Here is a 26293-nt window from a genome sequence, read left to right as displayed (position 1 = left end):
GAGCTTCTGCTCTCAATAGTAAGGGGACTCTATCAGTTGCTTGGGATTGGTTCATAATGGGGCGCCATGGTAACATGGCGGTTACCACGACACTATTACCGTTCAGGGCATCTGAGTTTTGTTACGTAACCCGCAGCGGGTTAAAGAACCAGCAGAAATGGAACACACCTGGAGTCTGTTTTCGCAGGTTACTAACACTTTTTTATTAGTAACTACGCAATACAGTAATTTAAAACTAGATAAATCAGACAGGTTAGCAAAGTTTATGCATATATAGGTGTGTAAATACAGAACCCAAACTTCTTTAAACTTAGGTGGTAATTGATACAGTCTTACGATGGTAGATAAGAAAAGTTCAGTTCAGATGCACAGGTTAATTAATGTGAGATGTTTGTAATCCAGAGGCAAGTGTTGTGAGAAGGCAATTACGTCGCTATTCCACAGATTCCACAACAGCAATACAAGATAACAATAGTAGTAGGTTTTATCTCCAAAGTTGTTCCACTCCACACACGAAATATCACCAACAATGATCTTCAATGAATATCCTTTCAACACAAGTGGTACCACACCCGAATTCAGCTACAGGAGATCTCAACGTCGTAGCCACAGGATACTCCAACAGAGTCCATGTATGGATTATCACCAACAGTAGCTTATCACAAGGGGGACCCTCTTCAAGGGAACCACCGTCCAGGCAAGGGTCGACACACCGGTAGATTCCACAAGGTTACCCTAGACACACAATGTGATAGCCACTTATCCAGTTCCACGACATCTGAAATAACTCCAACAGTGATTTGCCTTTCTTCAGTGAACTACCACACCCAGACAAAAGGTAAACACACATGTGGTATTCACAAAGGTTTTCCCCTCACCAGAGAACCCACTCCTGTGGATTAACTAAGTGACGATCACACTTTCGTAGTCGAATGGAACCAAACTCACCCTCACGGGCTACCTAGAGAGAGAGTCCAAACAGTGATCTCTTTGTCACTAGGTTTCTTCTGTTTCAGACTTTCCTCTCCCCTCTTCTCTTCCTGCAAACTTGTTCTAGTTGCAGAGAACTTGTGAGAGTCATTTATCAATACTCAGGATCGATCTCAACTCACCCCTTTTGGGCTACTGAAAGTTTAAACCAGCAACCGACTCACTGGTGTCTCCAGTTGACGGAATCCATCTTGACTCTAACTGTGTGTGTCTGTGTGTCCTTGTATATTCAAAACAAGCTGCAGAGAAACCATAACATCAATTGTCCATCAAATAACTCCACCTCCCTTCCATCACCGCAGCAACTTACGAGCTGCTCGGTCTCTCTCTCTCTCTCTCTCTCGCTCTCTCGCTCTCTCGCTCTCTCTCTCTCGCTTTAAAGGCACAGTCCGTAATGAAGAACTCAGGATATCATCACACTTCCGGTGCTGTCTGCAAAAGTTTGTATTTATGACCTTCCTGCATGCGTGTGGTTTTCCTGCGGGTGCTCTGGTTTCCTCCCACAGTCCCAAGAGGTACTGGTCAGTAGGTTAATTGGTCATTGTAAATTGTCCCGTGATTAGGTTAGGGTTAAAATCGGTGGTTGCTGGGCAGTGCAGCTCAGTGAGTTGGAAGGGCCTGTTCCACAATGTACCTCTAAATAACGTTAAAATAAATTAATTCAGTTTTAAAAAACCTTGCTTTAAAAACCTGCAACTTGGTAAGATTGATTTATTATTGTCACATGTACTGAGGTAGAGTGGCAAACTGTCTTGCATACTGTTCACACAGATCAGCTCATTGCACAGTGCGTTGAGGTAGAACAAGGGAAAACTAACAATGCAGGATAAAGTGTAACAGTTGCAGAGAAGGTGCAGTGCAGGTAAACAGTAAGGTGCAGGATCGTCACGAGGTAGGTTGTGAGGCCATCTTATTGTAGGTGAGGTTCATTCAAGAGTCAAAATTACAGTGAAGCTTTTTATTTATTTATTGAGATACAATGGGAAGTACGCCCTTCCAGCCCAGCCCAGCGAGCTGCACCACCCTGGCTTAACCCCAGCCTCATCACGGGACAATCTACAATGAACAATTAACCTATCAACCAGTACGCCTTTGGGCTGTGGGAGGATACCGGAGCATCCGGAGGAAACCATACAGACTCGTCACAGACGGTGGTGGGATTTGAACCCGGGTGGCTGGTGCTGTTCACTGTGGTGCTAACCTCTGCTGCCATTCTGCAGTAGGTGAGGGAAGGGGAAGGGATACAAGTTAGAAGGTGATAGGTGAAGTCAGGTGAGAGGGTCGGTGGCATTTCGTGTGCATTACCATAGATAAAGATTAGGTTGAGCTGTCCTTCAGCCTGAATGTGTGTACTTTCAGGCTTTTGTATTGTCTGCCTGATGGGAGGGGGAGAAGAGAGAACTCTGGGGTGGGAGGCTGCTTTACTGAGGCAGCGAGAAGCATAGACAGAGTCCACGGCTGGGGGGCTGATTTCTGTGATATAGCAATTTATAATGAATTGTCCAGAGCTGAATACAATACTAGGTACCAACAACCATGTACCAAGGTACAATGAAAAGCTAAAACACCAGAGACGCTGCAGAGTAACACACACAAAATGCTGGAGGAACTCAGCAGGGCAGGGAGCATCTGTGGAATAAAGAGTCCATGCTTTGAGCTGAGACTGCAAAGGAAGGGGGAAGAAGTCAGAATAACTAGCCAGGCCATCAAAGGGGTATGGGGCGTAGGCAGGGGAGTGGGGATGATTGGAAGAGTTGGATCAGCCCACAATTGAATGGCGGAGCAGACCTGATGGGCTGAATGGCCTACTTCTGCTCCTAACTCTTATGATTTTATAAGAAAGGTGGGGAGAGAGGAAGGATTACAAGCTAGAACGTAATAGGTGAAGTCAGGGTAGGGGGAAGGTAGGATTCAGTGTGTTTTACCAAAGGTAAAAATTACTTTTATTTCTCACATGTACATCAAAGCATTTGCGTCAGCGACCAACACAGTCCAAGGATTGTGCTGGGGGCAGCCTGCAAGTATTGCCACGCGGTCACAGGGAGAACATGCGTTCAAACTCCTTACAGCCAGTGGCGGGATTTGAACCTGACACTAAAGTGCCATGCCTACCGCCATGCTGTCGTTTTCATGCGTATATTTTAAAAACAAAACTGTGCACTGCCAGGAGGTATCTAATGTATTTATTTTTACCCCTCCTTTAGGGTAAGGAGTACTACTTTGTGAAGTGGAAGGGTTGGCCGGAGTGCACGAACACGTGGGAACCCAGGAGGCACCTCCGTTGCATTGGTCTGGTGAAGCAGTTTCAGGAGGACCAGAAGAAATTCTTGGAGAAAGTGAAAATGGCAAAGAAACTGAAGTTAAATAACTGCAAAGATTTCAAACTGGTGTTCTCGGAATACATCACCAAGAAGTCGAAGCAAAGGCTGGCGCTGAGGCGTTGGGAGGAGGAGCTCAACAGAAAGAAGAACCATCGAGGGAGGATCCTGGTGGAAAATGAGGTGGATTTTGAGCCGCCTCCACTGGACTTCCACTATATCAACCAGTACAAGCCCTCGCTCGGAATAAACCTCAACAAAGAACCTCTGGTCGGCTGCGAGTGCTTCAACTGCCTGGAAGGGAAGTGCTGCCCGGAGGAAGCCGGGGCCCAGTTTGCTTACAACGCAGAATCCCGGCTGAAGATCGCTCCGGGCAAGCCCATCTTCGAATGTAACTCTTGCTGTGCGTGCAGCCCCCAGTGTCCCAACAGGGTGGTGCAGAAAGGCACGCTCTACGACCTCTGCATCTTCCGAACTTCAGACGGGCGAGGGTGGGGCATTAAAACCCTCCAAAAGATCAAGAAGAATAGTTTTGTTATGGAATACGTTGGAGAGGTAGGAAGCATTTTTAAAGCTTTATTTGTCCAGCGCACACCGATATGTGCAGTGATATGCGTCACTTTGTGCTGGCGACCAACGCCATCTGAGGGTATATTGGGGGGGGGCAGCCCACAAGTGTCATCATGCTTCTGGCGCCAACGTAGCATGCCCACTACTCGTTAACCCCAAGCTGTGTGTCTTTGAACACGGGAGGAAACCCACGTGGCCGGGGGGAAGAATGTACAAACTCCTCGCAAACGGCGGCAGGAATTGAGTCCCGGTCTTCCGATGAAGCATTACGCTACCATACCTTGCTTATTGTGTGGCAGAAGTTACATAGAACATCAAACGGTGCAGGCCCTACAGTCCATAGTGTTGAACTGACCTATTAACCTACTCTTAACATCAATCAAATCCTCCCCCTTCACATAGCCCTCCATTTTTCTGTCATCCATATGCCTATCTAAGAGTCTCTTAAGTGTCCCTAATATATCTGTCTCTACCACCACTGGCAGGACTTTCTATACACCCACTGATTTCTGTATTAAAAAAAACCCTACCTCTGACATCCCCCCTTATACTTCCCTCCAATCACCTTAAATTTAATCTCCACCCCCCACCCCCCATATTAGCCTTTCTACACCCTGGGAAAAAGTCTCTCTGTCCAGTCAATGTGCCTCTTATCTTGATACCTGTCAACTTGAATACTATGCTGTATTAACAGTAAGTCACGGGCAGTTTGCCAGAGAAGCTGATCTGTTATTGTATAAACCCTCTTAGTTCTTGCTGTGCACCCATTCCTCCCATGTTATCACCGTGTCTAGATTATGGGTTGTGAAGGGCCTGAGGTTAATTGATGTCTATCTCTGTCTGGATTGGCTTTTGCTGTTGAGCCTGTCAGTGTTCTGCCCAGGGATTGGTTGGTGGCTATTTATTGATTCATTGATTGAGATATGGCAGGAGATAGGCCTCTCCAGAGCTTCAAGCTGCCCGGCAACCCCTGATTTAACCCTAACCTAACCACGGGACAATTTACGATGACCGATTCACCTACCAACCGATACATCTTTGGACTGTGGGAGGAAACCGGAGCACCCGGAGGAAACCCACGGGGTCTCAGAGGGAGAATGTACAAACTCTTTACTGATGGAGGAGATTCCTGTAGGTTTCCCCATTTTACTTGGCTCAGTGACGTGGAACTGCTGTTGTCGTGGCTCTGTGGTACAACAGGTAGACCTGCTGTCTCTCAGCTCCTGAGACCCACCTTCGATCCTGTGGCCACTACAGAGACGTGGCTGTCACAAGGCCTGGATGTTCTGGGGTTTGGATATTTCAAGAGGGACAGGGAGGGGGGGTAAAAGAATTGGGGTGTAGCATTGCTAATCAGGGATAGTATCACAGCTGGAGAAAGGAAGGATATCAAGGAGGATTTTGTCCACTGAGTCAGTGTTGGTGGAAGTCAGAAAAAAGAAGGGAACAATCACTCTGTTGGGATTATTCAATAGACCAATAGCAACAGAGACACTGAGAAATAGATCTGGAGGCAGATTTTGTAAAGGTGCAAAAATAACAAGGTTGTTGTCATGGGAGCTTCAATTTCCCTAATATTGATTGGCATCTCCTTAGTGCAAAATGGCAGAGAATTTGTTAGGAGTGTCCAGAAAGGATTCCTTATTCGACATGTGGACAGACCAACTTGAGGAGAAGCCATATTGAATCTGGTGCTTGGCAGTAAGTTAGGTCAAGGGTCAGATCTCTCAATGGGTAAATATTTCAGACACAGTGACCGCAACTCCCTGACCTTTACTATAGCCTTGGAGTGGGATTGAATATGAGAAAGTGTTTAATTAGGAGAAGGTGAATTATGATGCTACTAGACAGGAACTTGGGAGCGTAATTTGGGAAAGGATGTACTCTGGGAAATGCACAACAGAATTGTTGAGATTGCTTAGGGAAGCACTTGCATGGGATTCTGGATGGGTTTCTCCGTCGAGGCAGAGGAAGGATGGTAGGGTAACGGAAGTATGGTTGACAGGAGACGTGCAACATCTAGTCAAGAGGAAGAAGGAAGCATACTTAATGTTTAGGGAAACAAGGATCAGATAAGGTAGCCAGGAAGGAGCTTAAGAATGGATTTAGGAGAGCTAGAAGGCCTTAGCGAACAGGATTAAGGAAAACCGCCAAGGCATTCTACATGTTTGTGAAGAATAGGTGGATGACTGGAGCAAGGGTAAAACTGATCAGGGATAGAAGAGGAAACGTGCCTGGAGTCAGAGGAGTTGGGGAGGTCTTCAATGAGTACTTTGCTTGGGTATTCATCAGTGAGAGGGACTTTGACATTTGTGAGAGCAGAGTAAAACAGGCTGATAACGTCAGAACATGACGATGTCAATGTGCTGGAACTTTTGGAAAACGTTAGGATAGGTAAGTCCCTGGGGCTGGATATATCTCAGGTTACGACAGGGCATGAGGAAAGAGGTTGTTGAAACTTTGCCACGGGGGTAGAACCAGAAGGTTGCAGGGTGGCAAATGTCATTCCTGTGTTCAAGAAAGGGAATAGGGATAACCCTGGGGATTATAGACCAGTGAGTCTTGTGTCAGAGGTGGGCAAACTATTGGAGAGGATTCTTAGAGACAGAACTTCTGAGAATGTAGAGAAGCGTAGACTAATTAGGGATAGTCAACATGGCTTTGTGAGGGGATAGGCCATGCCTCACGAGCCTGATTGAATATAAAAGGCTCCTTGGATAGGCACGTGGATGAAAGAAAAATGGAGGGTTATGTGGAAGGGAAGGGTTAGATAGTGTAGATTCTGCAGTAGTTTAAAAGGTCAGCACAAGATTGTGGGGCCAAGGTCCTGGACTGTGAGGTGTTCTGTCCAAAAAGCTCTAGATCTCCATCTTGAATATCCTCAGTAACTGAGCTTCTTGGGTGAAGAATTCCAAAGATTGACCTTGCACTAGGAGAAGAAGTGGCTGTTTCACTTTGTCCAAGATGGCCAACCCTTATTGTTGATGTTGTGACTCTTATTCCTAACACCCTAGCCAAGGCAGGTGTCCTCCCTCCCATTCTTCGAAACCCTGAAATTCTTAGACCATAGGAGCAGAATTCAGCCGTTCGGCCCATCCATTCTGCTTGGTCATTCCATCATGGCTGATTTATTACCCCTCTTAACCTTATTCTCCTGCCTTCTTTGCTGTAACCTTAGTCAGGGTTGTCAAATCAAGAACCTATCAGCTTTTGCCTTAAATATACCCAATGACTTGGCCTCTGTGTTAATGAATTCCACAGATTCACCACCCCCTGGCTAAAGAAATTCCTCCCATCTCTGTTCTAAAGGGACAACCCTCTATTCTGAGGCTGCGTCCTCTGGTCTTAGACTCCACCATTATTGGAAACATACTCTCCATATCCACTCTATCAATATTTGACAAATTTCAATGAAGGCCCCCACTTCATTCTTCTAAACTCCAGAGAGTATAGGCCCACAGCCATCAACTGCTCCTCATATGTTAACCTTTCATTCCTGTGATCATTCTTGTAAACCTCCTCTGGACCCTCTCCAAGGCAGCACATCCCTTCGGAGATCTGGGACCAGAACTGCTCACTATACTTCGTGTGGTCTGACCAATGCCTCATAAAGCCTCAGCATTCTTGAACCCAGTCTCCTTAATCTGTCTTCAAAGAGAAAAGGCCCCAGACCAGCGATCAGCCAGACGCACTCGCTCTATCACAGGCAGGTTCAGGCCTGTACACAATAATCCATGTGGGATCTCACCATGGACCGGTCGTTGGAATGAGATGTATTTGCTCTTGCTTGCAGGCACTGAATTTCTGTCCTTGTGGATCCCCCTGACTAGCACTCAAGGTGTTTGTTCTCACTCCTGAAGCCAGAGCCAAACCAAGGCTGAAAATTACAGTAATGTCCTCCATGTCCCATTTAATGCCTAGAAATGCCTGCATTTTTCACCAGTTGAACTTCCATTTCCATATGCTGACAAGGTTCTTTTGGGCCTTGAAGCCATGCAACTAGAAACGCGCTTCAGTACACCTCTTGTCTTCCAGACGTTCATCTGTTATTTATATCAAGGAGTTAGCCTTGATGTCTTCCAGTTGCTTCATAAGAATATTAACACTCTCCTTATCTTTTTAATTGCATATTCTATTGGCCTTATCACTGGATTGCTGATGTTAGAATGAAGTAAAGGAGTAACACACACACATGTTGGAGGAACTCAGCAGGTCAGGCAGCATTGGATTGGTGAAAGGCTGTGATAGAGTGGATGTGGAGAGGACACAGCCTCCGCATAGAGGGGTGTCTGTTTAGAACGGAGATGAGGAGGAATTTCTTTAGCCAGAGTGGTGAATCTGTGGAATTCTTTGCCACGGGCAGCTGTGGAGGCCAAGTCTTTATGTTTATTTAAGGCAGAGGTTGACAGATTCTTGATTGGTCAGGGCATGAGGGGATTTGGGGAGAAGGCAGAAGATTGGAGCTGAGAGGAAAATTGGATCAGCGCTAATGAAATGGCGGAGCAGACTCAATGGGCCAAATGGCCTAATTCAGCTCCTGTATCTTATGGATTATTTTACCAGGGTGGCATGCTGCTGGTTGAGTGACAGCTCACTGTCAGGTAGTGACTGGAAGTACAATGATCGAGTGCCGTTGATCTGGCAGTGCGTAACGGTAATGGGACGACAAAAATGCTCCTGAATGTTGTGCTTGAGAGCCACAATGGTAGCGGTTAGCGTGGTGCGATTGCAGCGCAGAGCGTCAGAGATCGGAGTTCTGTCACTGTGTCCTCTGTGGTCCTCCCGACTGCTCCGGTTTCCTCCCACGGTCCGAAGACATACCAGCTAGGTGAAATGGGCATCGTAAATTGTCCCTTGAGTAGGTTAGGGTTAAATTGGGGTTGCTGGGTGGTGTGGCTCGAAAGCCGGAGGGGCGTATCTTTAAATAAGCAAATCATTACAGAGCCATCTCATCGTGTGAGGGCAGGTAAACGAGGAGGACCTCCTTCTACACTCAGTGACCGGTTTATTAGTTAGCTCCTGTACCACTGAGCATGTCTTCGTAATCTTCACATTCACCTCTGTCGTTACGGAGCTACTGCCGCAACTGAACTACTTCCTCAAGTCTGGAAGTTCAAACAAACCCTGGCAGAGGCCTTTGGAAGTCTGGTGGGTGTGGGGAGAATTCTTTCACTCCCAAGACCGTCGGAATCCATGAGGGGGTAAATCCAAGAGGGAAAAACAAGAATTTATTCAACCACGAGGGAAGGAGAGATGTTAAAATGTGGACCACATCGCGGACGGTGCTTATCGATGACACCGGTGACTCATTTCACTGTATGTTCTGAGGTACATGTGGCAAATAAAGATAGACATTTTTAATCTGCATAGTTCCCAGTGCCTTCTGTCGGAGACAGTAGGGGAGGATTGTGCGTTTCATGTGATGTGTGCTCGAGAGGAGTTTTAGAAAAGCATTTTTCACCCATTGATAGTGACACCTGGCACTCCTCACCCTGAAGGGCTGGTGCGTTTGATGAGGGGGTGAAGAGTACAGCTGGACTGAGAGCTGCAAATGGAATAGGAATTGGTTTAATATTGTCACATGTACCAAGATATAGTGAAAAGCTTGTCTTAATATATTGTTCATACAGATCAGATCATTACACGGTGCATTGAGGTAGAACAAGGTAAATCAATAACAGAATAAAGTGTAACAGTTACAGAGAAGTGCAGTGCAGGTAGACGGTAAGGTGAAAGATCATAACAGGTAGGTTGTGAAGTCAAGAGTCCCCCTTATTGTATCAGGGAACCATTCAGGAGTCTGATAACAGCAACTGTCCTCGAGCCTGGTGGGACCTGCTTTCAGACTTTTGTATCTTCTGCCCGATGGGAGAGGGGAGAAGAGAGAATGTCCAGGTTGGGTGGGGGCTTTGATTGTTCTGGCTGCTTTACTGAGGCAGTGGGAGTGTAGACAGAGTCCATGGAGGGAAAGCTGGTTTCTGTGATGTGCCAAGCTGTGTCCACAACTCTCTGCACTTTCCTGCAGTCACGTGGAGAGCAGTTGTCATACCAAGCTGTGATGCGGTCAGATACGATGCTTTCTGTGATCATCATCATCGTTTTGTGCCATGTCGTATGTCATGGTTGTTCTTGGCCACTCTTATTTCTATGGTATGTCGATAAAACCGGGTGAGTGTAGGCAGGGATATGCCAGAGATCTCCCCTGTGCAGGAAGCATCATGTGGCCCCACTACGCTTTTGCTCTTTTATTTTTTAGCCTGATTTCTTTTTTTCTGCATCATCTGTAAGGCTTTTGCAATAGTCTGCAGGTTGAGCAGTATCTATTAGGGGAGTGGGGAGTTGTTGGGGGTGGGGGGAGGAAAGAGGAATTGTCGGCATTACTGTTCACTCCTCTGCACTCTTCATTGGGAATCTGGTTCAGCTTCCTGCAGGCAATCACTCTGTTTGAGTCATACTGCACAGAGTGGCCTTTCTGCCCAATCCTTCCATGCTGACCAAGTTTTGCATTTCAAGTAATCCCATTTGCCCACATTCGGTCCATATCCCTTGAGCGGTTCCCACCCTGAGGTCCATGACCATTTGGCTAATGGTAGGGGGTCCATGGCATAAAAAAAGGTTTGTAACCCCTGCCTTAAACCTTTCCTGTCCAATTGTCCTTGAAATTTTGTTAATGTGCCTGCCTCATCCACTTCTCCTGGCACTTGTTCCATGTTCTGACGACTGTCTGGGTGAAGAAGTTGCCCCTCGGGTCCCTTTTAAATCTTTCCCCTCTTGTACCTGACTCCCTTTTCCTGGGAAAAAGACTGTGTGCATCAACACAGCCTGGGCCCTTCACAATTTTATACTCCTTTATAACATCACCTCTCATTCTCCTGGTGACAATTGACAGGGGCCAATTAACCCACCGACCCACCCGGCTGTGGGAGGAAACCAGAGCCCCTGGGGTCACCTCCCTGGTCACAGGGAGAACGTACAGAATCCCCACACAGACAGCGCCAGAGGTGGGGATCAAGCCCGCGTCCCTGGAGTTGGAGGCAGTGGCATTAACTGGCTCACCTTTTTGTGGAGGAATCGCAGTCTGGAAGATGTGGAGAGTTATTTGTTCTGTGCAGTTCAAAGTAAAATTATTATCAGAGTACATAATGTGTCACCAGATACAATGGACAACAAGCTGTGCAAATTCAAATATAAATAAATAGCAGCAAATAACGAGCATGAAATAACAAGATAAAAGGGTCCTTAAAGTGAGATTGTCAGTTGTGGGAACACCAGAATTAGAATGAGTGTGGTTATCCCCCTTTGTTCAAGAGCCTGATGGTTGAGGGGTAGTAACTGTTCTTCATTGTGCTGGTGCGAGTCCTGAGGCACCTGTACCTTCTACCTGACGGCAGCAGCAAGAATAGAGCATGGCCTGGGTGGTGAGGATCTTTGACGATGGATGCTGATTTTCTACAGCAATGCTTCATGTAGATGTGCTCAATGGTTGGGGGGGGTTTTACCCGTGACGTACTGGGCAGAATCCACTACCTGATGTGAGGTTTTCCACTCAGGGGCGTTGGTGTTTCCGTACCAGGCCGTATTGCAGCCAGTCGGCACACTGCGCGGGCGTAGAGACACCCAGTGCCAGAGCGCACACACATTCTCAGTAATAGAGTTCTACATCAGACCCTTCAGCCCTTCTGGTGCAGCACACCTGAGGAGTCGGGAACTGTTGAATAGGTTAGGACATTATTCCCAGGAGTGTAGGAGAATGAGGGGAGATTTGATAGAGGTATACAAAATTATGAGGGGGTATAGAGAGGGTAAATGTAAGCGGGCTTTTTTCCACTGGGTTTGTGTGAAACTACAGCTAGAAGTCATGGGTTAAGGGTGAAAGGTGAAATGTTTAAGGGGAACCTGAGGGGGACAACTTCACTCAGAGGACGGTGAGAGTGAGGTTCGATTTCAACATGAGAAATTCGGATTGGTACAAGGATGGGAGGGATATGGTGAGGATGGACGTCATTGCCACGAGGCAGATTATTACTTCGGCATTGACTGTATGGGCTGAGGGGTCTGTTTCTGTACTGTAGTGTTCTATAACCAACTGAGGTGCCCACCCAAGCCATTCACATTTGCTTGTGTTTGACCCATCTCTCTCCAAACCTTTCCTGTCTATAGAATCAGAACCGTGACTTGTCGAAATCTCATCATTGTACCTGCGTCAAACATTTCTTCCGACCGCTCGTTCCTCATGCTCACCACTCTCTGGGTGAAGAACTTGCCCCTCAGGTTTCTTTTCAATCTTACTGCTCTCCTTTTCCCTTGTGTACATGATTCTCTTTTTCTGAGTGCATTCACCCTCTCTGGGCCCCTCGTGATTTTAGACACCTTTGTAAGGTCACTCCTCATCCTGCACTCCAAAAAATAAAGTCCTGTCCTGTCCAATCTCTCCTGAACTCCCCAGGGTCCTCCTGTGCACTGACAAATTCCTCCTCTTGTTTATCTACAAAAGTAGTATTTTAATGTAGTCTGATAAAATCTAAAACTGAAGGTGAACCTGGAGCAAATGAACAATTGTCCATGTTTACATTGTCTGTCCATAACAAGCGACTGCATGCGAGCTAATTTTAAATGAGCATTTATTTACATGTTAATGTGATAATTCTCTGTGTTTTTCTTGCGTTTGGTGTTATCGAAGATCCCGTCACGAGGCAGAGTTGGCAAAGTTTCACCTGCTTTCACCTTGAACTCACTTCGCTCTGTTCAATGCAAACTGTTTCTGACCAGTGTCACCCTGGTGTTTATCTCAAGTGAAAGGTTAAGACGAGCTTTACTTGACACTTCTACATTGGAATATATACAGTACTGTGCAAAAGTCATAGGCACCCTAGCTATATATATTTGCCTATCATTTGCACAGTACTGTAGACATTTTATGTATTGTATTGCACTGCACTGATGCTGCAAGAAAAAACGAATTTCATGACATGTGAGTGATGATAAACCTGATTCTGATATGGGTCTCTGCTGTGGACTGAGAGTGGGAAGGGGGCAGGGAGAAGGGAATCATGGTTGGGAAAAGAGGAAGGAAGAAGGGAGTGAGCGGGAAGCACCAGAGAGACATTCTATAATGATCAATAAACCAATTGTTTGGAATCAAATGACTTTGCCTAGTGACTCAGGGCTGAGTGTGTCTGCATTCATGCCACCCCCCCCCCCCCCCCACCACCAATCCCGGGCACTCCTCTATCACCTGTCCCCCCCACCAACCTTCTGCGATGCTCCACCCTCACCATTCTGAGCATCCTCCGCTCCCGCCAGATTTACAAACTCGCTGTCCATTCCACATGACAAATACAGCACTGTGCAAAAGTCTTAAGCTCCATAGATAGATATGTGCCCAAAACTTTTGCACGGTACTGTATATCGAAACATACGGTGGAATGTATTCTTTGTGTCAACGCCCAGCACAGCCCAAAAGTGCTGCCATGCTTCCAGCACCAATAATGCCCTAACCCTAGCCCTATAGTACTGTGCAAAATACTGTTCTTGGGTACATATATAAGACCATAAGACATGGGCGCAGAGTTAGGCCATTCAGCCCATCGAGTCTGCTCCGCCATTCCATCATGGCTGATCCGGGACCCCACTCAACCCCATACAGCTGCATTCTCGCCATATCCTTCGGTGCCCTGACCAATCAGGAAACCATTAACTTCAGCCTTAAATATACCCACGGACTTGGCCTCAACCACAGTCTGTGGCAGAGCATTCTACAGATTCACTACTCTTCGGCTAAAAGAAATCCTCCTTACCTCTGTTCTAAAAGGTTGCTTCTCAATCTTGAGGCTGTGCCCTCTAGTTCTGGATACCCCCACCATAGGAAAAATCTTCTCCACGTCCACCTTATCTGGTCCTTTCAACATTCGGAAGGTTTCAATGAGGACCCCCCACCCCCAACATTCTTCTAAATTCCAGTGAGTACAGGCCCAAAGCTGCCAAACACTCCTCATATGTTAAACCCTTCATTCCCAGAATCATCCTCTGAGGAAAACCACCAGTCACTGGCAGCCAACCAGAAAAGGCCCCCTTTATTCCCACTCACAGCCTCCCGCCTGTCAGCCATTCCTGTGTTCTTGCCAGTATCCTTCCTGTAACGCCATAGGCTTTTATCTTGATAAGCAGCCTCATGTGTGGCACCTTATCAAATGCCTTCTGACAATCTAAGTAAATGACATCCACTGTCTCTCCTTTGTCCACCCTGCTTGCTATTCTCTCGAAGAACTCTAACAGATTTGTCAGACAAAATTTCCCTTTACAGAAACCATGCTGACTTTAACTTATTTTATCGTTAGTCTCCAAGTACCCTGAAGCCTCATCCTTAATAATGGACTCCAGCACTTTCCCAACCACTGAGGTTAGGCTAACTGGCCTATAATTTCCTTTCTTTTGCCTTCCTCCCTTCTTAAAGAGTGGAGTGACATTTGCAATCTTCCGGTCCTCCAGGACCATGCCAGAATCAAGTGATTATTGAAAGATCATGACCAATGCATCCATTATCTCTTCAGCAATTCTCTCAGGACTCTGGGATGTGCTCCTTCTGGTCCAGATGCCTTATCCACCTTAAGACCTTTCTGTTTGCCTAGCACTTTCTCCTTTGTAATAGCAAAGCCACTCACTCCTGCTCCCTGACATTATCGGGCCTTTGGCACACTGCTAGTGTCTTCCACAGTGAAGGCTGATGCAAAGTACCCATTAAGTTCATCTGCCCCATTACTACCTCACCAGCATCATTTTCCAGTGGTCCAATATCGACTTTCACCTCCCCTTTTCTCTTTATATAACTGAAAAACTTTTAGTATCCTGGTTTATATTATTGGCTACTTTACCTTCCTATTTCATCCTTTCCCTTCTTATTAGCTTTTTTTTTAGTTGCCTTTTGTTGGATTTTAAAAGCTTCCCAATCCTCCAACTTTTGCTACCTTGTATGCGCTTATATAGCTAGGCTGCCTCAGACTATTGCACAGTACTGTATTTGTCAACGTGGAGCAGAGAGCAAGTTTGTAAATCTGGCGGGAGCAAAGGATGCCGGGAATGGTGAGGATGGGGTCCCGCAGGAGAGTGTGGGACTGTTGGCAGAGGAGGAGTGCCAAGCACAGGTGTGGGCACACCCAGCCCTGAAACACCAGGCAAGGTCACTGGATTTCAAACAATTAATTTATTGATCATTACAGAATGTCTGTGGTGCCTCCTCTCCTCTCCCTTTCCCAGCAATGATTTCCTTCTCCCTGCCCCCTTCCCACTCTTCAGTCTGCAATAGAGACCCATCTCAGAATGAGGTTTATCATCACTCACATGTGTCATGAATTTTTTTTTTGCTGCAGCAGTACAACGCAACACATAAAGTTACTACAGCGCTGTGTAAAAGCCTTAAGCACCCCCGCTAAATACACCTATAGATGCCTAAGACTGTACACCATTGCAAAGTGGGAGGAAACTGGAGCACCCATACATCACAGGGAGAACGTACAGACTCTTTTTACAGATTGTGGTGGGCATTGACACTCAATCTTACAGCTGGCGCAATGAGACAGTAACTCTACCGGCTGTGTCACTGTACTCTTCTTGTTCTCTGCTGAACGACGAACTTCAGTTGGTTATCCGGGGTGGGGAGGGATCGGTATTGTACATGTGGCGCTGGACGTCCTGCACACTCCAATGCATCACGCTCGACTGGCGCTCTCTCTTTTTGGCAGGTAATCACCAGCGAGGAGGCAGAGAGGCGAGGGCGTTTCTATGATAGTAAAGGCATCACCTACCTGTTCGACCTGGACTACGTAGAGGATGAGTATACTGTGGATGCTGCGAGATTTGGGAATATTTCGCATTTTGTGAATCACAGCGTAAGTATTACACAGACCTTGAGATCTAAGATGCAAATTCTTTTGTTTGGTGTAAGGCGGTTTCATGGTACATTGACTTTTATGATATTTGAGTGTAAAGGCATCCGTTAGTCTTGCGAGACCATGGATCTGCGCCTGGAAAGTCTTCACTCTCCAGGGCGCAGGCCTGGGCAAGGTTGTATGGAAGACTGGCAGATGCCCATGCTGCAAGTCTCCCCTCTCCATGACACCAATGTTGTCCAAGGGAAGGACATTAGGACCCATACAGCTTGGCACTAGTGTCGTCGCAGAGCAATGTGTGATTAAGTACCTTGCTCAAGGACACAGCATGTTGCCTCGGCTGGGGCTCGAACTCACGACCTTCAGCTTGCTAGTTCAATGCCCTAACCACTTGGCCACGTGCCCACACGTAGCCAATAATATTTGAGTGTGCTACTGGAGATATCAGATTCGTTTTATTAAATATTAGCTTTATAAAAGTTAGTTTTATTTGTCACCTATACATTGCAATGTGTCGTTTTGCGTCAATGACCAACACAGTCCGAGGATGTGCTGGGGGCAGCACGCGAGAGTCGGACATTTCGCAGCGCCTCCGGTGCCATCATGGCATCCCCACCCTAACGCTCACCTGTACATCTTTGGAATGTGGGAGAAAACTGGAGCACTTGGAGGAAACCCATGCAGTTACAGGTAGAGAGTGCAAACCTGTGCGGAAATTGAAACCCCATCACTAGTTCTGGCCGACATGCTCCTGTGTCGCCAACTTCTACAGAGCTACAGTATACATCTTTTACAGAACTACATACACTAACTATGCTCTAGTAGGACCATGCCTAGACCAGTTTACTGTTCCATTGTTATACTGAGGTATTGGTTAGGGTTGAAGGGAAGTAGCTGTTCCCGAACCTGATGGTGAGGGATTTGAGGCTTCCGTACCTCCTGCTCGATGGAAGCTGCGAGGAGACATTGCTTGGAAGGTGGGGTACTTGATGATAGATGTTGCTTCTTGGGGCTCTTGTAGATATGAGCAATGGTGGGGAGAGATGTCCCTGCGATGTGGTGGGCTGAGCTCACTACTGTCTGCAGCTTCTTGTGTTCCTGTGCAATTCAGATTGCCGTACCAGGCAGTAATGAAACCATTCAGGGTTTTTTCAACAGTCCGTCTGTTGAAGTTTGTTATTTAGTGCTTTCAGTTTTTCTAAAACTGAGTCAGAAAGGGGGAATGCACAAGCTGGATTCAAATTCGATTCTCTCTCCCACAGTGTGACCCAAATCTTCAGGTTTACAATGTTTTTATCGATAGTTTGGACACGCGTCTGCCCAGGATTGCACTTTTCTCAACACGTACCATCAAGGCTGGTGAAGAGCTAACGTTTGACTATCAAATGAAGGGTGAGTCTCTGTTTCCTACACTTGATTTTATTTTGGGGTACAGCGCAGAACGGGCCCTTCTGGTCCAACAAGCTGCGCCATCCAGCAAGCCTCCTGTTTAACCCTGGTCTATCGCAGGATGGGTGGAAGGGTGGAGATATGTCTCTACCAAAGGAGGTGTAAGGTGCTCCTTCCCTCCGCTAGCCTGCAGGTCACCCTTGGGCAAGGTGTAGCACCTGTTTAGCCCCTGATCAGGGTCACATGAAGCCACGGGAGCAGGTGGTGGATGGTTGTATGAGTGGCTGGTACATATCATAAGTCCTGGTTATGCAATCACTGACACCAGGCAGACAATCTCTGAAGAGTATAGATAATGGCTGGGGTCACCCATCTTGTAAAGACACTGCCCAGAAGATGGCAATGGCAAGCACTTGTGTAGAGAAAATTTGCCAAGAACAATCATAGTGATGGAAAGACCATGATCGCCTATGTCATATGACATGGCAGACAAAGAATGAACTAATCACAAGACAATTTACAATGATCAATTAACCTACTAACCAGATTGTCTCTTGAATATGGGAAGAAACCAGAGCACCTGGTGGAAATTGATGAGATCACCAATCATGTGGAGGACAGCGTCAAAATTGAACTAACTCTTCGCGAACCAAGGATGTTCTTCATTTTAGTATTATTAAACAGCAAAAATCTTTATTCAATAGTTACTTCGTTATAGTTCAAAGTAAATTTATTATCGAAGTATATCCTTCGTTATATTTTGGGAAGAGTTTCTCGGTAAGGTGCCCAGTTAACTCGGTAAAGGACACTTCTCGATAAAGTACCCAGTTAACTCGGTAAAGAAAATTAAAGAAATTAAAGAAAAAAAAATAAAAGACCAACACCCGATGCTCAATTGAAAGAACAAAACACAAATCATGCAAACAATTGAAACGAACAACATTCGGAACTAAATTGAGTCCTCAGATCCAAACCCTGGAGTAGGCCGTGAGACTTGGTTATCAGTTCATCATGTTAGCAGGCAGGGAGCACAGCAGCCGGGGCAGTCTTCATAGCCTCAGTGCCACAGAGAGATGAGTGATCATTGCAGAAATCGAGCAAAATCAGCTCTCGCCACAGAGCCCAGCACCGTCTTTTCATCTCATGTTCTCGATATTTATTCCTTTTTTATTTATTATTATTAATATTTCTTTATATTTGTAATGGCAATGTTTGTTGTCTTTTGCACGCTGGTTGAAAGCCCAAGTTGGTGCAGTCTTTCATTGATTATACAGTATTATGGTTATTATTCTATGTTTATTGAGCAAAATAAATCTCAGGGTTGTATATAGTGATATATATGTACAGGTTTTCCCCGCCATCCGAAGATAGAGCGTTCCTATGAAATGGTTCGTAAGCCGAAATGTCGTAAAGCGAAGAAGCAATTACCATTTATATGGGAAAATTTTGTGAGTGTTCACAGACCCAAAAATAACCTACCAAATCATGCCAAATAACACATAAAACCTAAAATAACAGTAACATATAGTAAAAGCAGGAATGATATGATAAATACACAGCCTATATAAAGTAGGAATACTTTTCCACAATCATTACTGAACTGTTTTCCGGAGCGGAAATCTCACGCAAGCGCCGTTGGCAGAAAATCTCATGCAAGTGCTGTTGGCAAAAATGCGCAAGCGCTCTCCAGTAACCTTTAAGCTATGAAGCTGCCAAATATACCAAATAACACATAAAAATACACAGGCTATATAAAGTAGAAATAATGTATGTACGGTGTAGTATCACTTACCGGAATTGGTTCAGTGCCGAGCACACTGATGATGGTGTGTTAGACTGAGTCATTGGAATTTGGGTGGTGCAGTGGCCCCCCACCCTCCAGGCCGCTGAGCGATACATTGCCGCGAAGAATGCAGGGGTCCAGCGGTAGCAGGGAGACACACAGTGTATCTTTAAGAAAAAAGCCGAAACAAACATGCTAATTAATTAGGTGCCGCCCGTAATTGTTGGCCCAGATCAGTGCCAATTTCTGATTGCGTTGTCTCTGATCTGTGTCGTGTCGGCGGCACCTAATTAATTAGCATGTTTATTTCGGCTTTTTTCTTAAAGATGTGCCGTGTGCCTCCCGGCTACCTTTGCATTCTCCGTGCATCGGTATCTGTCCGTGGCCTGGGGGTTGGGGTGGTGGGACACTGGGGTGTCATCTCGTCGCCTTTTTCCATTAGAGCAGGCAGCACACCTTCTTCTATGACTGCCCGCCTCGATGTCGAAGGTCGAGGTTCGTCGTCTGCTGTGGCTGATGTGGAAGGCTTGCTTGACTGCTGAGCCTCGCGTATTTTTCTATCACACAGTTCTTTAATAAGGGCTCAAACCATCCTGCAAATATCCCCTAAACCGACGTACCCTTTCAAAATTAAAGTCATACTTTATCATTACTCATTCGGTTTCGATTGTTATCCTTTTTTCTTCCAATTGCATCAGCTCTTCATCTATCAGTTCTTGGTCATGGGATGCCAAAACCTCTTCAACATCATCTTCGTCAACTTCCACAAGCCAAACTCACGTTGTCCTTACTTCGTTCACCACGATCAAAACGCTTAATTATGTCTAGTTTTGCGCTAAGTGTAACACCCTTACGAGCTCTTTCAGGCTTTTCCGATACCATAGGACTCATCTTGCAAACGGCTGCTCACAGGCACGTGTTAAAGCAATTCCGGCGAGAATCCGGGGCAGAGCGGCTGCTCGGGGCGCACGCTGCCTTTTATTGCACGCTGATTTTTTTGTTGCGCGCTTAATTTTTTTTTCATAACAGTGAAAACACCTTCTGAAGGCGAAAATAGGGGACTAATGCAGGTCTTTCGTAACAGTGAGGTTTCGTAAAGCGAACGTTCGAAAAGCGGGGTACTTTGTTGATAAATTTACTTTGAAGTTTGAACCTGTGGAGCTAGGAACGTGGACCTCAAGATCCCTCTGCTCATCGGCACTGTTACAGGGCTTCCCAAGACAGTATGCTGCCTTAATGGCAACTTTCCCATAGAGCAAATCTGAATTTGATGGAGGTATAGAATATGATGAGGGATACAGATAGAGTGAATAACCAGAGGCTTTTTCCCAGGGCAGAAATTACTAATACCAGGGGACATAATTTTGAGGTGATTGCAGAAAAGTATAGCATGGACGTTAAAAGTCGTTTTTTTTTTTTTACAGAGAGCTGCCAGGGGTGTTGGTAAAGGTTGCAAAGAAATTCTTAGACAGATACGTGGATGATAGAAAAATGTAGAGCTATGTAGGAGGGAAGGGTTAGATTGATCTTAGGTTAGGTTAAAAAGTCAGCATACTCATTGTACATTTTAGAACAGAGATGAGGAGAAATTTCTTTAGCCAGCAGGTGATGAATCTGTGGAATTCATTGCCACATTCAGCGGTGCAGGCCAAGTCATTGGGTATACTTAAGATGGAGATTGATAGTTTCCTGATTAATCAGAGAGGCAGAGGTTACAGGGAGAAGGCAGGAGAATGGGGTCGAGAGGGATAATAAATCAGCCATGGTCGAATGGTGGAGCAGACTCGATGGGCTGAATGGCCTAATTCTGCTCCCCTATCTTATGGTCTTACAGGCTGAAGGTTTTGTACTGTGCTATAACGTCCTATAAACACAATGCTCCAAGTGTGGCTTCATCAGTATCTTGTACTGGGGACACTTAAAGTTGCGCATCATATACAAAATGCTGGAGGAACTCAGTGGGTCAGGCAGCGTCTATGGAGGGGAATGGACAGTTGATTTTGCGGACTGAGCCCCCTCAGCAGGACTCTCCAGTGACGGGCATGTTTCTGAGGAATGGGAGTAAAACAATTTTTTCTTTCTTTTGGTAGGTTCGGGTGATGTTTCGATTACTGAGACCTCCGACGTCAATGGGCCAACCAAAAAGCAGCGTAGGATTGAATGCAAGTGTGGGTCCCTGTCCTGCCGAGGGTTTATGAACTGATCAGCGTCCGCAAGGAAGAAACTTTTTTTTTGTGTGTTTTTTTTTTAAATAAGAGTATGTGGATCCTAAAATGGGAGCTCTTGCATAATGACACTTGAGAAGAAATTGTGTATACACCATGCAGGAAAGTGTCATTCACATTTGTCCTGGACTTGAGAGCAGGTCTGTGAGATAGTTTCCTTGGGAGAAATTGTATTGAGGCTAGTTGCTTCTATTTGTGACCCACGGCAAGGCAGGTCACCAAAGCAACATCCAGGATTGCTTAGTCCCTGGTGAGGAGTGACCTGCTTTAAAGGGCACTCTCTACATGAGTATTGTTCTCAGTTCTGCAGGTTTGATTTGGAAATCTTCTGCAATAAAACCTTCAAAATTTTTTTTTTTTGTTTATTTGGAGGTGCCTATCCAAGTTTGCTAGCTTGTGTGAGTAAATCTGGCCACTGCATAATCAGCCTGCTTTGTGGAACTCCTTCAAATTATTGGCAGAAAAAAATAATCCCATCCTATATGACGCAGCAGAAATTGTGCAAGCATTTCCTGGGTTGCTCTCCGCTCCAGATCTCAGGTGTATTGTTAAGGGGGAAGAGGTGTGTTTAGAGGTAAGTTATGGCCAAATAATTCAGCACCACTTTATCCTTCCTTAATGCAAAACATTTCTTCATATCATGGCAAATGCTTGCTCTTTAACCCTTCAAAGCAAGAATAATTTTTTCTGTGCATAATTGAATGCAACAAATTAAGATCAGAACCCCCAAAGCTATTAATCTTTTGTTAAGACATTGCTATTAAACTATTAAGTCAATGCGCCATGCTAACTGTTTGCAAGCTTGCTTTTAAGGTCAGTCTTGTGACGCCATCATGCCTATGGGTCCCTTTTATACCGTAGAGAAAATATTCTTGAGGTATTCAAAAATTCCAGATGCATCTTCCGCATTAATTCCGGGCGTATAGTTTTACCTCATCCATCACATTAAGGCCCGACAACAGAAAATTTGCTAACAGCCGATGGGAGAAGCAGTCCTGGAATTAGTTTTGGGAGTGAGAGGGATATTTTGCCACTTAGCATAGCAGTTAATAAGAATCTGGGATTTTTCTTTCTTCGGTATTATCCTTTCTATCGGGATGCAGGGTTTAAGTCAGCTAAGGCAGTCATCAAATCTCCCACTGACCTTTCTGCCAATAATTTTTGATGGAAAAGACAAATGTCATGATCCTTATTGCGAAATTCTATTTTTGTATTTCTTGGAACTGTTGTGCTTTGGAGAGTGTTCTCTCTTTAAAGCAGCAGTAATGTACAGTTTGCAGCTTCAGTTTGACTAAGAGGCATGGGCAAAGAACCACTTGGTGCTAGATGTGTCACACTTTGTCGTGGCTGCGTGAATTCCTGAAGTCTCTCGGTTAGAGCTGAGTTTCCAAGGTGGACAATGTTTGACCGCTGCAATTGATACCAGAAACCAGCAGTGGACTTTCCACCCTGATACCTGAAGATGAAGAACAATGTTTACAGAATTAATTATTTTGTTTGATAGTGTGTCGGGCAGGAGGAATCTTCCTCTGAGCTCAGCCACAGTCCTGCTGACAGTGATACTTGGGAACTAATGGGGATATATTAGGTGCATAGAGAAACAGGACAGGAATTAAGAACATCTTTGACGATGCATTTCTGTGATTCCTCCCTTTGAAAGCTCACCTTTAAGTATCGGAGATTTCTTTACTCTTGCCACAATGCAGGACATCCCTGTGGCAGGTAGCAAAGCTGAGGAACTCGTGGAGTGACCCTCCTGAAGATTTGCCGAGAATCGCGGGGTTGGGAGGGGGCATGGTAGCATAGCTGTTCGTGCAATTCCGGCGCACTCCGTTAGCAAGTTTTTACGTTCCTCCGCGTGGGTTTCCTCCAGGTGCTCTGGTTTCCTCCCACAGTCCAAAGATATCCCCGTTGGCAGGTTAGTTGTAAATTGTCCCGTGGTTAGGCTGTTAAATAGGTGGTGCAACTTGTTGGTCCAGAAGAGCCTGTTCTGTGCTGTATCTCTAAAAATTTAATTAATTAATTTAAGTTAAAATCCCGTCCAACAAGTAAAGCAGAAGGCAAGTTCCGCCCTTGTCCCTCTCCCCAGATCTACAATCATCCAAATTTCTCATCTTTCAGACATGAGCATTGTGGGGAATTGGCAGGAGGGAGATTGGCCATTTGGCATGCGGTCAGAGATGATATCGAAACATGACTTGGGGGACTGATTGCTTTGAAGGGGTAATGAGACCTCAGAATGGATAAAATAAGTTTGAATTTTTGTTTTGTGTAGGATTGTTTCAAGTCTTGTATACCTCTTTGTACTGAGCTGTGAATTGCAAATTGGTGTAGAATGTTTGCATAAAAAGATGATAAATGTCAGTGTTTCAAACTGGTCTCTTTCCTTGTGACGCTGTTTCCCCTTGCTGAATTAATTCCTGTTTGCTGGTCATCGCCATCTTCAACACAATCCTTCAACCTCTCTTCCCCTCAGGTCGGGTGAGACTAGAACTGGAGGTCATGGGGTTAAGGGTGGAACGTGAAATATTGAAGGGGAGCCTGAGGGCAAGCTTCTTCACTCGGGATGGTGAGAGTGTGGAACGAGCTGCCAGTGAAAGAGGTGGATATGGGGCTGATTTCAACACTTAAGAGAAATTTGGATAGGAACATGGATGGGAGGGCTATGGTCCCAGTGCAGGTCGATATGACAAAGCAGCACTGACTAGATGGGCTGAAGGGCCTGTTTCTGTGCTATAATTCTCTATGACCCCATGTGAGAATAATAAACCAACTTGGACCCTCCTGTTCAAGTCTGCACTAACCCCAGACCCCTAAACTCCGCAAATATGCAAAAGTCTATCACACTTGGTCCTGATTGCTGGGAGTGACAGGTTCAGTGGCAGAGCATTCCAGAAATTCCCTGTCCTTTACCCCTCTCGGCCTGAATGGCCAATCCCACCTTTTAAGACTGTGATTCTGATTGCCAACCCTCCAGCTGGGGGTCGTATACACCATGCCTCTACCCTGCCAATGCCCTTAAAAATTTGTATGTCTGTAACACACAGTGTAATGGTTTGATCCATGGATAGGAAACCTGTGTGGGACAGTTTTTAAAGTGGAAAAGCTGTCGCACTGGGGCAGTTCCATTCTCTTGACCTCAGGAGTCTGGGTCCAGTGGTACAAGGAATCATCGCAAACTAGGGTCTTCCTTGTTTGCTGTGGACGACCGTGACTGTCTGTACCTTGTCATGCCCTTTGGTCTCCATGAAGCATCGTAGAGCCACATTCCTGGCCGTTTGGATCTCATCTGCCTGGTCCACTGGAGCTGACTTGGCATGCTAGAACAAACAGACACGTCCCCGTCTCACCGGGGTATGAGGTCGCCAGCTGAACGGTGTGGCTGCTGTCACATGCAACCAGCTACATTCAATCACAGGTGAGAGCTGGTGGGGACCAAAGGTTGATGAGCTGGGGTGTCCGGGGAGGGGTAGCACCCCTGGTGAAGAGAAGAGGTAAAGTAGTATTAAATAAGCAAACACATAAAAGAGTAGTTTCAAAGGTCAGCACAACATTGTGGGCTGAAGGGTCAGTTCCATTCTCCCACATGGTTATCCAGGTGGGAAGGGCTGAATGGGTGATGTGTGTGCGCCACCTGCCAAGTTCCATCATGGTCAGCTCTTTGTCACCTCTGCGTTACTGGTCCTGGAATCATAATCGTCCATAGTCATCTGGTCCGTAAGCAGGAGAGTTGTTTGGTCTGGGTTCAACATTTGTTTGTCTATGTTGGTGTCAAAATGTGTAGTGATACCTATGGGCTGCCCCCGGCACGTGAGAGCTTTAAGACGTAGGAGCAGAATGAGGCCATTTGGTCCATCGAGTCTGCTCTGCCATTTCTGCTGATCCATTTCACGCTCAGCTCTGTTCAGCCTTCTCCCCATAACCTTTCACGCCCTGATTAATCAAGAATCTATCAGCCTCTGGCTTTATTACACCCAATGACTCGGCCTCCACAGCTGCCTGTGACACTGAATTCCACAGATTCACCACCCTCTGGCTAAAGAAATTCCTCATTATCCCTGTTCTAAATAGGCAACTCTATTGGGAGGCTGGTTCCAGACTCTCCCACCATCGGAAAAGCCATCCACACTATCCCGGGGTCTACGGACCCCTCGGTTAATGGTAGGGGTCCGTGGCATAAAAAAGGTTGGGAGCCTCTGACAGGCCTTTCAATATTCCAAAGGTTTCAATGAGATCCCCCCCATTCTTCTAGACTAGTGAGTACAGGCCCAGAACCATCAAACGCTCCTTATATGACAGCCTTTCTATCCTGGAATCATTTTCGTCAACCTTCCTTGAATTCTCTCCAATGTCAGCACGCTCCTTCTTAAACAAGAGGCCCAAAACTGCTCACAATACTCCAAGTGAGACCTCCTCAGCATCACACCTTTATGTCAGTTGTTAACACAAATGGCACAATTCACTGTTTTACAATGTACATGTGATAGATAATAACTATTTATCAAGCACTTTTCATACAGTTGTAGTTCAGTGCTTTACAATGGGATAAAAGTACAAATATGAAAGTAAGATTAAAAAAATAAATGAAAATAAAAGACAAAATGATGTTAGTTAAAAGCAAGGTTAAATAAATAGGTTTTGAGCTGACTTTTAAAAGTGTCACTGAGTCTGCATTCCTTATAGTTTTAGGTTTTGAATTCCACAGTTTAGGAGCGTGGTTCAAAAAGGCTGACCTGCCAATTATCTTTTGAGGGAGATTGGAGACTGGCAGAAGAAAATCTGAGAACTTGAGCAGGATAATAAAACAAAAACAGTTCTGTGATGTCCTCTGGTCCCAGACCATTACGGGCTGTAAAAACAAGTAAGAGAACCGTGGTATCAGATAAATCCGTCAGAGTCCAGAAGGCCGGAGCAAGCCTGTGCTTAGTGGAGGGATCACAGATCCAGCTCAGGGGCCCAGGTTCAAAGTCAAGTTGAATGTGTTCAAGGACGTGTGTGCACTCTTAAGCCTATCACCCTCCTGGGGCACAGGCCGCTGGCAGCTGCTCAGCAGAGGCCTCTGTCCTGGGCCAGTCTTTTACATCGTCCTCCAGGTATTGCCCATCGTTAAAAATCCTTTCTCTCCCAGGGATG

At 45.8% G+C, this 26293-nt stretch overlaps 1 protein-coding gene across 1 annotated transcript in view; it reads left to right on the top strand.

The window, feature by feature from the left end:
- Positions 1–23520, top strand: part of LOC140186762 (histone-lysine N-methyltransferase SUV39H2-like) — a 50140-nt gene extending 26620 nt beyond the window's left edge. Inside the window, exons 3-6 of the mRNA XM_072241296.1 lie at positions 3195–3863; positions 15617–15763; positions 17026–17155; positions 21026–23520. Of these exons, the coding sequence (XP_072097397.1) occupies positions 3195–3863; positions 15617–15763; positions 17026–17155; positions 21026–21138 (1059 nt within the window). The 3' untranslated portion in view covers positions 21139–23520. The remainder of the gene's footprint in view (positions 1–3194; positions 3864–15616; positions 15764–17025; positions 17156–21025) is intronic.
- Positions 23521–26293: the final 2773 nt, after the last annotated feature.

Source organism: Mobula birostris, chromosome 23, assembly GCF_030028105.1.
Source record: "Mobula birostris isolate sMobBir1 chromosome 23, sMobBir1.hap1, whole genome shotgun sequence".
Taxonomy (NCBI): Eukaryota; Metazoa; Chordata; class Chondrichthyes; order Myliobatiformes; family Myliobatidae; genus Mobula; species Mobula birostris.
Note: the sequence above shows the minus strand (reverse complement) of the source record. Positions and strands in the feature narration are given on the sequence as shown.